This window comes from Callospermophilus lateralis, chromosome 12, assembly GCF_048772815.1.
Source record: "Callospermophilus lateralis isolate mCalLat2 chromosome 12, mCalLat2.hap1, whole genome shotgun sequence".
Classification (NCBI taxonomy): domain Eukaryota; kingdom Metazoa; phylum Chordata; class Mammalia; order Rodentia; family Sciuridae; genus Callospermophilus; species Callospermophilus lateralis.
Window position 1 is genome coordinate 70,093,090 of NC_135316.1, and position 14,372 is coordinate 70,107,461.

The 14,372-nt window shown below is 36.0% G+C and overlaps 1 protein-coding gene across 1 annotated transcript in view; it reads left to right on the forward strand.

Annotated features, from left to right (window-relative positions):
• The first annotated feature begins 1,391 nt into the window (after positions 1 to 1,391).
• Cog3 (component of oligomeric golgi complex 3) overlaps positions 1,392 to 14,372 on the forward strand; it is a 52,801-nt gene continuing 39,820 nt past the window's right edge. Inside the window, exons 1-4 of the mRNA XM_076872376.1 lie at positions 1,392 to 1,632; positions 10,093 to 10,239; positions 11,967 to 12,028; positions 13,198 to 13,363. Of these exons, the coding sequence (XP_076728491.1) occupies positions 1,462 to 1,632; positions 10,093 to 10,239; positions 11,967 to 12,028; positions 13,198 to 13,363 (546 nt within the window). The 5' untranslated portion in view covers positions 1,392 to 1,461. The remainder of the gene's footprint in view (positions 1,633 to 10,092; positions 10,240 to 11,966; positions 12,029 to 13,197; positions 13,364 to 14,372) is intronic.

Consider the following 14,372-nt stretch of genomic DNA (forward strand, 5'->3'; position numbering starts at 1 on the left):
AAAAGTTGTACAGGGAGTTCAGGTATGCCCTTCCCACAGCTTCCCCTAATGTTATCATCTTACCTAACCATGGATATAATTAAAGACATGAAATTAACACTAGGACAATACTATTACCTAACTACAGTCTTTATTTGAATTTCTGTATTTTGTTATTTATTTTCACCACGATTTTCCTTTTTCTGCCCCAGGATCCAATCCAGGATTCCACATTGTATTGGGATGCCTCCCCTGTCACCTCCAATATGTAACAACACTCCCTTCTTCTTTCCTGGTCTTTCATGACCTTTGGAAGAATACTGATCAATATTTTGTAGGATGTCCTTCAATTTGAATTCATCTGATGTTTTTCATGATTAAAATAAGTTTTTCCCATTTTTGGTAGGAATGCCACAGAAGGTATACCATGCTTTCAAATTGTTATGTCAAGGAGTTTCATGATGATGTTGACTTAGATTACATGGTTCAGGTGGTTTACCAGGTTTCTTCCCTCTGAAGTTACTGTTCCTCTTGCTATTAATACATACCTTGGCAATATCATTTGGGTGTTTGCAAATTTCCATTTCTCCTCAAACTTTTGCTGACTCATTTTAATATCCATTCATCTATCTTGCCTGCTACAATTATTATTTTGATGTCCTAATGATGATTTTCTATTTTTCTAATTTTTTTATGTTTATTGATTTGGAATTCTTCTCTAAGTTAGAAGGTTGTCTCTTCCCTGTTTTTATATCAGTATAGACAAAAGGGTATTTATTTTATTATATAGGTTACAATCCGATACTATCATCATTTATTTTGTGGCTCAAATCTCTGCAATGACTTAGTGGCAGAATAATATACCCTTTTACATGTCTTTCCATTACTATAATAAATTCCTGAGATAACCAACTTATACAGAGAAAAGGTTTAACACACACATTTTTTTAAATGTGTTTCCATAAATTGGTTTTGTAACAGAGATATTATTGGATGTTGGAAAAGGTGCTGTTATTGGTTTTGATCTAAGTGGCGGAAACACCAATATGAAAATCACACTATGCTCCCAGACTACTCAGTTGTGAGGAGAAAGGCACTAGATGCCGGAGTTCACCAAGACTCTGGCGGGCGAGGTGACTTAGGGCAGTTGTCAATACTTTTAACAATACGTAACAATAAAGTTACTGATGTTAAAGAAAAGACTTCCGGTAGGGGCATTTCTATTTCCGTCAGAACCTTTCTCCTTCACTCTCTTCTATTTCCAAACCGGAAATATTTGTACCCCAGTTTAAAGCCACGTCTGTCCTGGTTTCTGTCCCGCCCACACGCTATGAAAGAACTTCCGGGGTCACGGTATTCCGGCCCGCCCCGCCCCGCCACTGCTGTGGTGCTGGAAGTCCGGGTTCTCCCGGAAGTTGTCCTGGCCTCTCTTTGGGGGTCCCCTCCACGCCACTGCTGCTGAGGGCCGCCGGGGCCGCGGCGATGGCGGAGGCGGCGCTGCTGCTGTCGGAGACGGCGGCTGAGCGGGACGCTCGGGAGAAGCTGGCTCTGTGGGATCGGAGACCCGACACGACGGCGCCGCTGACCGACCGGCAGACGGACTCGGTGTTGGAGTTGAAGGCGGCGACGGAGAACCTGCCGGTGCCGGCCGAGGTGAGGTGATGGGCGGAACGGTCTGGGGCAGAGGGACTCCTCGGGCGCCCCGGCGCCACTCTAGCCTCACCACCGTTTGCCCCGGTGTCTGTCCACTCCTCTCGGGCCACGGTGGCGGATCCGGTGGGAGGGGCCTCGCAGGTCCCCCGGTTGTCAGCCTAGCACTTCCGACGACCCCGACTCTGCTCCTACGGGGGTTGGGCTGCGAGAGTGTCTGGGCGCTGGTGCCAGGCAGCACCCAGCCCGCTCCCAGAGGCGTGGGACGGTTGGCCCGGAGCCTTGCCCCTGGCCTCTTGCTCTAGGTGTCTCTGGTGTGAGTCCACTGTCTCCCAGGACGTGCACTGATCCTGAGGTGCTTTGCTGCTGCACTTTCTCCAGTTGATGCTCGTTTACCACTTTAATGAGTAATCTAGCTTCCTTTTTCCTTGGGAAGACTTGGATAGACCAAAACTTGGTCTTGAGTGGCAGTTTTCATTCATCGCACATTGATCATTGAGCTCTATCAAATACAGGTCATGGGAGATTTATTTGGCCCATAGCAAAGCAGTGAAAGTGAATTTTCTTTTAAAATCTGAGGCAGTACGTTATTAAATAATGTTACTCTTCGGTTTTAGTGTGAAAGTTTTTAATCCAATTAATTTGGGGTATTGTGCATGTGACTGCATGTGGGATTCTGTCCAACTGTTAATAAGGGGAGGAAGTACATTTTACAAATTGTTATATTTGATCAACTTTTTCTAGTTTTGAGGGCCAGATTTAGGATTATCTTATAAAAAGTGGTGATTACTTCTGATGTTGAAAGCATTCTTTTTATTCAATTTGTGTCCAAGTGCAGATTGACTTCAGTGTCCTCAACTTTTTCTGCTCTCAGACTTAAGAGGTTTGATTTGAAAGGTTCTCTTCATATTTCCTATTGTGTGCTCTGCCATAAAATAAGTTTTCTTTCTTGGGTTCTCTAGGATGCTGTGCAAGAAGTGGATCTGAAATAAATAAGGAAGCCAGTGGAATTTTCTTTGACTTCGCCATCAGTCTTTTATGTTCTGGATAATTCAAGTTGTTTGCTCTGTAAATTTTCCTGTCTGTTTATAATTGATTAGACTTTGTCACCGAAGCAGGATGCTTGTACTTCATAGTGCCAGAGGAGCGTGGAGGGCATGTTCTACAGGAAAATTTGTTGTAATCGATTATAAACTATTTAGTTTTTTAATGGTATTGAGCATGGGGTAGGTTTGGAGTGAAGGAAGTGGAATCTTGTCATTTCCATCTCACTCTTCCACATTACGCAGTGATACTTATTATTAGCTGCGTGTAGTAATCATTTAACATAAATTATATGCTGAACTAGGAATTGGGGATAGGAAGATAAATAAGAAAGTTCATATAGTTTTAGGGATCATGAGGATGTAATAAGAAGAACAAGAAAGTGAGTTCAGACAGTGATCCATGACATAAGAAAAATAAATCAAATATGATAGTGTGACCAAAAGGAATGAGATGTGCCCTTTTAGACAATGAGGAAGGCCTTTTGGAGAAATTGACAGTCTTAGGTGAGAATTGACTATGGAAAATAAGAAGCCAGCCTTGGGGGGAAAGGTAGTGCCGAGTTATGGTTAGGTATGTGCTTTATAAATTCAGAAATTCATTGAGTTTCCCTGGTAAATGCAGTCTTGGAATTGACTTCCTGGGAGAAGGAAGCAGCCTGTTATTTACCCATCCTGGAATCTTTATGGGGAGATAGATAGTCTATTGCTTCTAAGTTCTCTGCAGCCCTCATTTCCTTTACTAAAGTGTTTGCTGATGGGAAGTAATTAATTTTTAAAATCTTTCTTTATACCCTTTTAACATTGGTGTTGGGGGAAAAAAGCCTCAATTTTCATTTTGTATATCCTAAAGAATTTTCTGTAGTGTCACAGTTTTCACGAGATAAATTACTTCCTGAACAATTGGAGCTGGGCAGGTTAGTAGAATAGCAAGAGGCCAGCTAACTCTTAGTAAATATCATAAAGCCATTAAATTCTTTAGAAGATAGCTTTTTCTTTTGGATCCTTTCCTTTGGGAAGGAATTTTTTATTTTAAATTTTTTTAAAGGAGTTATATATTCTTTTCCCCATAGATTAAAAAAAAAAAATTGCAGTAGACTAGTTTCTTATATCCAGGGGAAAGTTTTTAGTAGTTAGGGCCTTTTTATTTCTGCTGAATTTAGTAATTCTTGGTAAATGCTAAAATAATTTACCCTGAAATTTACCTGTAAGTTATTGTTATAGCTGTTGTTTTCTTATAGACAGTGTGGCTTAGACACACAGCCTCTATTTTCTTTATAAAATGGACACTTATGGAGAATTATGAGAATATCAGTGCAGTCAGGTTTGTGAAGTACACATGGAAAGCTTCTTGTTAATATATTATTCATGTGCTTTCTTTCAAATGATTTGTGACTTATTAAGAGAATAGATTTGAAGCCTGAGATTGAGCAGGTATAGGTGTCACTCAGACCAAAGGTAAGAAGAGGAGGACTCTGAGATTTCATCTGTAGCTCCTCAGTGATTTGCTCCAAAGAGAAAAAATAATATCAGGCTTCATTTATGGAATCAATTGATCCAATTGATTATAAAAGTGATTTTTCTCTAACCCAGAGTTACAAAAGAAGTAAAGCTTGTTTTTATTTTATTTCCTTGCCCCCTGGATTTATGGAGCTGGTCAAGCAAAGCTTGATAGTTTTTTGTCATTATTTAATATGTTAGCGTCTCCATTTGCATAAGCTATACTGTACCTCTCCAGCCATACTAAAATCTATGCTCTTCTCTCTCTTGTGGTATCTGTTCCATCTAGAAGCCAGGACAATGTGAGAGAGCCAGAGGTGGTGAGTTACCTCCTCCTCAGAACCAATGAGAGGTCAGAACAGACAGGTTTGAGACATCACCACATGACACCACCACACCCCTCCTCGACTAGTCACTCTATCCCAGCTATTTTGAGAAAAGTAGTTGGCTGGGCAAATGTATTTAATGGGGGAATTTTCTCTAATGTTGTTAATAAACAACTTGTTTTGCCACTTTAAAAAATGATTTATTTGAGGTAGTTATATTGTGGTTTCTCTTGTGCTTGGTTGGAGAGAAAATGGTTTTATATTAGAATAAGGGAATAGGAAGCTGCCTTCTGTTTCTGATATTTAAAGGCCTTATGATTGAAAAGTAGTATTTATGCTTGAAGTAATCAGATAGCATTTTGATAAATTACCTTGTTTACTTAACAACATCTAGATATAGAATATGTCTGAAATATCTGTGACAGCTTCTCAGCTATCTAGAGTTTTCATGATTTTATTTTCTAAAGTAAATTAGAAGATAAACTTTTTAAAATTCAAAATAACACTGAGCACACGTATATGGCACCCCTGGGTCCTTTTGAAATGACAGTAAAAATGTGTGGCACACCAAAACCAAAGATGCTCTCAGTGAACCTACAATTCTGGCAGATTATAGAAGGCAAGAAGCATATAGTATAACATATATAAGCATATAGTATAAAAATTAGTCCAAAGACTTAATCACAGATTAAGGTGTAATTATTATAAATTTTGACAGTAAAAGAGAGATGGTGTAGTTGATATATCTGAAAAGTAAATATAGAAGAAAATATAGGGGTACTAATTTCCTTATCTTACATAGGGAGGAGTCAATGGATAGAACCTATTTGATGAATTTATACATGAAGCTGTAAATTTGTTTTTTAGATTTATAGAATATCAAAAATATTGAAAATGGTTAAAATGAAGGTGGGGAGAATGTTATTTTTCATTTTAACTCTGCTGTTGATTTGGATTTTAAAAGATTATGTTTTTTCAATAATATTTATGAAAGAAAGATTGATAAAAGTTGAAAATTATCTCTGGTTTTCTTTTACTTTTAGAGTCTTTATCCTGCCCTCAAATTTTGTAGTTCTCAAATTTATAAGCATTGGTATTGCTTCAAAAGAGAGAAATTGGAAGGATAGGGAAGAGGGGGAAGAATGGAGATCTACTTTTTACTTAAACATTCTGTACTCTTATACTTTTAAAAGAATGAGCTTTTTATAGTTTAGTGACAGAACTATGAATTTAAAGTAAAAGTAAATTCCATCTTTCCCTTACTGTTTATTAAAGAGACAATTGAAAGTGCTTCATATTAGATGAAAAAGGCAAGATATGTATAGTGGACTGTTATTTGGGTTAAAAAAAAGAGTACTTTTTTTTTTTTTTTTTTAAAGAAAAGGAAAGATACATAATAAACTAGTAGCATTGATATCCTGACTCAAAGTTTGGAAGTGAATGGCTGGGAAATGTGTCCAAGGAAAGAAAACTCATTACTGATTTTCCTTTAATTTTATGCTATGAGAATTTATTACTTATTCAAATAAACACATTTAAAAGCACTGTTCTTTATAGTCCAAATGATTCTGGAACAAGAAGAATTTTACTTTTTGTCTGGAATTTTGAACTCAGAAGAATGTGATTATTACATTACTTTTCTCAACTGAAGAAATTGAAACAATTGTAGATTCTACATAAAGAAATTCCCCCTGTACATGTTAGCCAGTTTCTTTTTTGATAACATTTTGCAAAACTGTAGTATGTGGTATCACAACCAGGAATTTGATTTTGACATTGATTTATATTTTCTTTAAAGATAGTTTTAGAATCTTTTCTCAGAGAGATTGAATTCAAGGCCTGGGTGGTATTGTAGAACTGAAGGTTTGCAGTATACCACTTCAATTAGTCATAGTCTACCTTTAGATATTATATTAACTCATGTATAGTGTAAGAACCTTATAATGCTTTCATTTCTTCCTTTCCCTTTTTTATGCTATTGTTGCCAGACATTTTATTTTTAAGTATGTTATGAACCAATAATACATTGCCACTAGTATTCCTTTTGACATTTTTTTCTGAATTATTAAGAAGTAAATACTGTCATATTTACCTTCATTTCGGTTTCTGCCTAGTATTATTTCATATGCCTGAAGAACTTCCTTTAACTTTTCTTCTAGTATAGGTCTTTTGGTAATACATTTTCTCAGCTTTTGTTTGTTTGAACAGTCTTTATTTTTCCTTCATGTTAAAAAGATATTCTTGGGTTGGGGGCATAGGTCAGTGGGAGAGTGCTTGCCTAGTATGTGTAAGGCCCTGGGTTCAATTTTTCTATGCCCAAAACAAAAATAAGAAGGTCTTTTCACTAGGTGTAGAATTTTGAGGTGACAGGTTTTTCTTTTGGCACTTTATTTTTTAAAATTTTTAAATTCTTTTTAGTTATACATGACAGTAGAATGTATTTTGACATATTACACATACATGGAGCATAATTTTCTATTCTTGTGGTTGTACATGATGCAGAGTTACGCTGGTTGTGTATTCATATATGTCTTTTGACCCTTTAAAGATGGCACTCTCTTGTAACTTGCATAATTTCTGGTAAGTCTGCTGTTATTCATGTCTGTCTTCTCTATATAATAATGTACATTATTATATAGAGAATATATATGCCTTTAACATTTTTATTTTTAGTTTTCAGGAGTTTCAGTATAATGTGTCTAGAAAATGTATGTGTGTGCGTGCATGGTATGTATATGTGCATGTTGTATTCTATTTGGGATTCTCTGAGCTTCTTGGATCTGTGATTTCATGTCTTTCATTGATTTTGGAAAACTCTCGACTATATCTTCAAATATTTCTACTATTCTATTGTCTCTTCTCTTTCTTGCTATTGCTTTCTCTTTTCTTCTTTTGGAATTCCAATTACCCACATACCTGATCATTTAATACCACTTTGTAGTTCTTAAATGCTGTATTCTGTTTTTCCTTTATGTTTCACTTTGGGTGGTTTTTTTAAATTTATTTTTTCTGTGATTATGTTTTTTTGTTATTTTTTAATTATTATTCTTTTTATTTGTTCTACTTAGTTTTACATGACAGCAGAATGCATTTCAATTCATTGTATACAAATGGAGTGCAACGTTTCGATTCTCTGGTTGTACATGGTGTAGAGATGCACGTCCAATCATACATGTACTTGGGTGGTTTTATTGACCTACATTCAAGTTTACTGATTCTTTTTATGGGCCCATTCCCACAGTAGCAGTTGTTTACTTTTTCCTTTTTTCACTCTAATGCTCTACAGTTGACAGAATTTGCTGCCCCTTCATCCCTACTACTTCCAGTGGCCTGAGGCTTTTGTTCCTCTGGAGAGAAAGGTTCAGGTGGGGCTTTGTGTTCTGCTTGCCCACACAGCAGCAGTGCTCTCTTGCAGACCTGTACCATTGTGTTTACATTGTCACTCACAAACTGGGCAGTGGAAGTCTGTAGAGGAGACCACGTTAGTGGTTGTGAACACCCGTTTTGTCAGTGAAAAAATTTGTGAAAAAAAATTTAGTTGAATTCTATTACCTGATTGGGTGGTGCTTGTCATCCATTTTTCCTGTGATCTCCTACAAGTGAGCCACGTTTCCTGGAAATGCCTCTTTCCCCAGATTTTAAGCTATGTAGTTTACTCTGTAACCTCAGCCTGATGGATTTAAGAATGCTTAGGATTTTCTAGATTACTTGACTTCTTCCTGTTGTTAGGTTGCAAGCAACATTCTTTTCATCTTTCTTCATTCTAGCCTATTCTCCATGTGTTTTCTGGTGTACTTTTCAAATCTAGTCCTCATCCATGATTCCTTCAGTCTGTTTAGATATTCTCTAAACCGTGCTGATCGAATTAGATGATTGAATTGTGTTATGGTCTTCTTGTATACACCTAAAATTTACTACTAATATAATATTGTAAAGATAGCTTAGTGACTGTTCTGTTCCCAAGAAGCAGTATAGATTCAGATTTATGAATTTACTCTATTGCTGCTGCTAATAAGAAGAGTAAAAAAAAATACTAATCATAGCAGTAGATCCAATTTATTGAATATTTACTACGTGGCAATCTTTCACTAAGTGCTTTACGTGCAGCATTGTCTCCGGGGATTATGACTCCTTCCTCAGGAAATTGCTCCTTGGTAATTGGGGTGGTTCCACAGAGCAGGAGTGCATGCCATTATCTCAGCACAGCTCCCTCTATCCTACAGAATCCCTAGTGGTAGCACACAGTTGCTGGCGACATGTTAGACTCCAGGTATATTCTCACTGCTGTGGAGAAACTTAATTCTTGCTGAGCCCCAGTCCTGTGGTTCAGGGATTCTTTTACCATTTAGGAAGAGTTTACACAAAAAAATGATGCCCTAGTAAGACGTATTTACCTACACCCAGTATCCTCCTGGCTCTTGAGTCAGACTCATTCATGGGGATAAAGTGGATCAAGGACTTTCCTGATCACTTCCTATCTGTAGCTTCCTAGCACTCCCAAGAAGCCAGTTTTCCCACACCTGTGCTATCTTCTTTGCTCTTCATGATAGTTAGATAATACAAATACTGTATCTGTGTCAGGTAAGAGAAGAAATTGAGAAAAAGAAGCAGCAAGTATTTTGCCCAGTATCACACAGTTTATAAGTGAACAAGAGTACCATGCCATTAAGTATAGTACCATTTGAACCCATCTACAACAAAACTCCATGTTAAAGGATTATGTTTCTAAATTAGAGGTGGTATATTTTGCATCTAGCTTATTTTTACTTGGAAGAGAAAATACTGTTTAGATAAAATGTCTGTGACAAAGCAATTTTCTAAGACCTTGGACCATGTCTTTCATACCTTAAATGCCATGAACTAGGGGCTGAAAACTAGAAGGAACCTAAACAGTTGGCCCTTTTGCTTTCCCCAGCATCTGCTACCCCTTTCTTTTAGGTCTAAAAACAGCTTTTCTGTACAGCTACAGGTAAATTAATACCTGGGCTATCTTTAGTAGTGGAGAACTAGGACAGAACGAGGTCTACTGGTGTCAAGGTGAAATCTTATCTGTGGGGCTATTATGAAATTATGGGAAATTTTAAATTTCTTCCTATTCCATTGTAATTTCAAAACTTGTCAGCAGGAAAGGTAGGTGATGTGTGCCAGTAGAAGGAAGTGATAGGAAGAGGCAGAGTTTGTTGGTTAGTTCTTGGGTGTGATTTATTAATTCTGTTGGTTGATCAGATTTCTATGTTAGAGCCTGGGAGAGCAGTCTACTTGCAGCAGCCCATGGCTTTCCCTTTTGTCTGGTGGTACACAAGAAATTCAAGTGACAAAAAGTGTGGATTAGCAGACATTTATGTCCATTGTTAGAAAGCTAACTGAAAAATCATACCTTACTAATATTGGGAAATTGATATCATGTTTACATTTTGAGAATAAAATTTAACAGAACTTAGTGAAAAGTGTTGTATTGTATAGCATTTATTCAGCCTCATATGATTTAATGGAGATATTTTTTTCTCTTTGAAAACAACTAAAATGGAAGCCCAACCTTTGAGTTAAATTTGGAGAATTTTTTAGTTAAATATTTTGTGGCTCTCTTTTTCAAGCTCCCAATTGAAGACTTGTGCAGCATAACATCCCATTCCCTGCCTGTTGAGCTGATTTCAGTAGTGCCTGAATCTACAGAAGACATTCTCTTGAAGGGCTTTACCTCTTTAGGAATGGAAGAAGAAAGAATTGAAACTGCACAGCAGGTGAATGGCATTACTTTTTCTAAGGGTGTTTAATTTTTTTAGATGTCTCAAAATAGGCTAATGAAAAAGGTTCTGATTAAAGGGTCTGAATATTTGATACTTGTTGACATCAAATCTTTCTAGACCATTCATGATTTTCTGTTAGTTATGGCTGTTTCTTAAGTGTTTTAAATGAATTGATGACCAAATTATATTGGAAATATAACTAAAAATAGAATATTCCAAGTTTGGATATTGATACATGATTATATTAAGGTTTTAATATTTCATGAACTATGAATTTGATTTCCCTCAATGCATATATTATAAATGTTAAACCTATCCTTCCAGCACATGCATATTTACACACACACACACACACACACACACACACCCCTTGGCTTATTGGCTTTTTTTTTTATTTTTATTTTTTTTAACAAAAACCTAAATACATACCTTGGCTGTCACTTACTGAACATTTATTTTGACCAAGGTTGGTAGTTATTTTTCAGTAATATAGCATGAGTAATCTTTTCTTTGTTTCTGCTTGTTGTTGATTTTCAGACATAAATGCATAGGCTTCCCTTGTTTTCTCTTTCTGTCTTTTTAAGAATTAAAGCTAAGGCATTTTCCACATAAGATAAAGCAAATGTACTGAATTGTGTCTAGAATAAGTCAAGAAAGGCAGTGATGTATAGCAATTGGGAGCTCTGGCTCTTGAGTTATTCTGACTTGCATGTGAAAGCCACTTAACCATCTTTATGAGCTTAGGCAAATCACTTAAAAAACCTTTTAGGGTTTTTAGTTTCCTAACTAATCTGTAAAACAAGGATGTTTCTATACCTGTCTTATAGGATTTTTGTGAGAATTAATAATTACATGCATTACATACATGTAAATGCAATGTGTGGCAGGCACACAATAAACGCTAAGTGACAGCCAAGGTACACGGCCAGACTTCATGCCCTTGACATTGAATCCCCCCTGAGCATTGTAGAAGTCAGTCTTGCACCATGTCTGTAAACTTGGGACTATTTGAAAGCAAAATCATCTATATTAAATTTGTACCTGCATATCTCTCTTTAAAAATAGAAAAGAATCTTAATATGTTATCATTTACATACAATAAAATGTACTCATTTTAAATGTAGTGATTTAAATGATTGTATATACTAGTATAACTATTACTACTTTCAAGATCTAAAATATTCATATCACCCCAAAAAGTTCCTTCATGCTTGTTTAAGATGAACCCCCACCTCCATATACCTGTTTTTAAATAGATATTTTCTTTAAGATTGGTAGTAGATTGAAACTAAGGTTTGGATGATGCCAAAGTCTGTGTTCTTAAACCACTCTAATATTTTTGAGTTTAAATTTTTACAGTTCTGATTAGGTAACATTAATATTGATATTTACCCAAACCCTATGCTAACTATTTAAATTTGGCAAATAGTAGGCATTACCTTCTTAGGAAGAAATTTATTTTGTACATATTATATTTTTAATACTTTCTCTTATTTTACTCTGGAGATGGCCAATGTTTTTAATATTCCTTGCTTTTCCTAGCATATAGATATTACATATGTAATAATTATCTTCTCTTGTCTTAAAGTTAATGGTAAATGACTGAGTCCTCAACAGTAAGAGTTAGTGTCTGCCTTTTTAACTTGCTATTTAGCATCTAGTCACTTTTCATTTTATCTTTTTTACTTTGGTTCACAGTCTAATACTCTTTATTTTTCTAGTTTTTTTCATGGTTTGCAAAACTGCAAACTCAGATGGATCAGGATGAAGGAACTAAATATAGGTATGTGTGGCTTTTGTATTTGTTGGATATACTAATTTTTAGTCCATAGTCATCTCAGGCATTCCATATTCTGTCTTTAAATACACTAAGGTGCAAAGAAAACACAAGCAACCACATTTTCTTTGCTGGAGAGGCTTTGGGTCATTACAGCTGGCATTAGTATGATTAAAAAATAATAACTCCAGAGAAGACTGGGTAGTAGGGATTTTACAGGATTTTTACAAGGTGTTTGTTGCTTTTCTGTAGAAGGAGAAACATCTACAGGAAGCTTTAAGGATGACCATCTAGATCGAGTGTAGCTATGTATTTCTGTTTATGTATATGGGAAAAAAGGACAGTGTACAATTTTCTAGCTGACTTTGGAACTGTAGGTTGAACACTGACATTCAGTTAACATTTTATTATTTTATTTTATTTTTTGAGGTATAGGCAATTTAACTTGGTGTGCTCTACCATTAAGGTATAACCTGGGTCCTTTTTTATTTATATTTTGAGACAAGTTCTCACTAAGTTGCTGAGGCTGGTCTGGACCTTGCAGTCCTTCTGCATCAGCCTCCCAAGTCACTGGGATTACAGGCGTGAGCACCTGGCTATCAGTTAACATTTATTGATGGCTGTTTTGCTAGACAGTACATTAAGCTGTATGGTGTATGATTCCTTTTAATTTTCATAGTAGCTGTGTGAGGAAAGACAATACTATTCTTATTTTGTAAATGAGCAAACGGAGACCTGGGAATATTAAGTAACTTGCTCAATGTCATGTAGATTGAAGCAGACTGGAACTTGGACCCAGATCTTGTAATTCTAAATCCAGAGTTCTTTTCACAACATCACATCATCTTTCAAAGGTGGCAGTGATCTGAAGAATCAACCCTACTTGCTTCCTAAGGATGGCTTAGCGTCCCAGCTTTTGAAAGTTGTCAGTGTTATTGTCTTGTGTGTAAAAAGTCAGGTTATGGCTTCAAGGCTGATTCCTTTCATTGCTTGTAGTATCAGTGATTTGCCTTATAGATTATGACATAGCTTTTGCTACATTTTTAAATATAATATTTTGTTAGTAGGTTATACTTTCTTCCTAAAGTTCAAGCATTTTGGGAAATTGTTATTTATTGACTTTGTTTATTGGGGGAAAATATTATTGCCAATCCCCTTTTGGTTCTGTTTTCTAGACAGATGAGGGATTACTTGTCTGGGTTTCAGGAGCAGTGTGATGCTATATTGAATGATGTAAACAGTGCTCTTCAGCATCTGGAGTCATTGCAGAAACAGTATCTTTTTGTGTCCAATAAGACAGGAACCCTACATGAAGCCTGTGAACAGCTCCTAAAAGAACAGGTAATTTGGAGTAGGAAGGAGAGAGGGTCAGTAATTATAGTAAATACTTTATTTTTAAGTAAATTAAATTATATTAAATTATTGTATTATAAATGTAATATAATTACAGTTTCATTAATTTCTTGGAGTAGATGTTGAACCCTGCTCTGTTTGAGGCCTTGTGACAAATATGCAGGTCCTTATGAAAACAACCTACTTTTTTCCAAATAAGCTTGTGAATATGGGCAAAGACAAGCTTTCCCAGGTTTTGAGTTTGTAGGTCTCAGTATAATGTCAGAGCTTAATGGATTTTAGTAAACCCATCACTAGTTTGTTCTGTCTACTCTTTAGCAGTAACATTTTTTCAAACAGAATGATTGTATTAATGCTGGAGTTTTTTTTTTTTTTAAAGAGAGAGAGAAAGAATTTTTTAATATTTATTTTTTTTAAGTTTTCGGTGAACATAACATCTTTATTTTATTTTTATGTGGTGCTGAGGATCTAACCGAGCGCCCCGCGCATGCCAGGCGAGTGTGCTACCGCTTGAGCCACATCTCCAGCCCAATGCTGGAAATTTTGAAAAGATCAGTTGATCAAGGTTTCACTTAAACTTGTAACTTAGAACACTGATGTTAGTATATCTCAAACTTTTCTCTCCATGTGTTTTTGTGGTTTTTTTTTTTTTTTTGGTATTGGAGATTGAACCCAGAGGCACTTTACCATTGAGCTACATCACTACCCCTTTGAGATAGGATCTCTCTAAGTTGCTTAGAGCCTCACTGAGTTGCTGAGACTGCTTGGAACTTGGCATCCTCCTGACTCAATCTCTTGAGTTGTTGGTATTAAAAGCATGTGCTACTGTGCTCAGCTTATGTGTTTTTAAAAAAGTTATTATTTTATAATATGAAATTTGTAGTAATTCTTGTCCTGACTGCAGAAATATCTGAGCATTATTGTGAAATCTTTTATCTGATATAAACCTAAATGTCTAATATAAATTTGTTGAAAGTAACTTTATGACTGGAGAGTT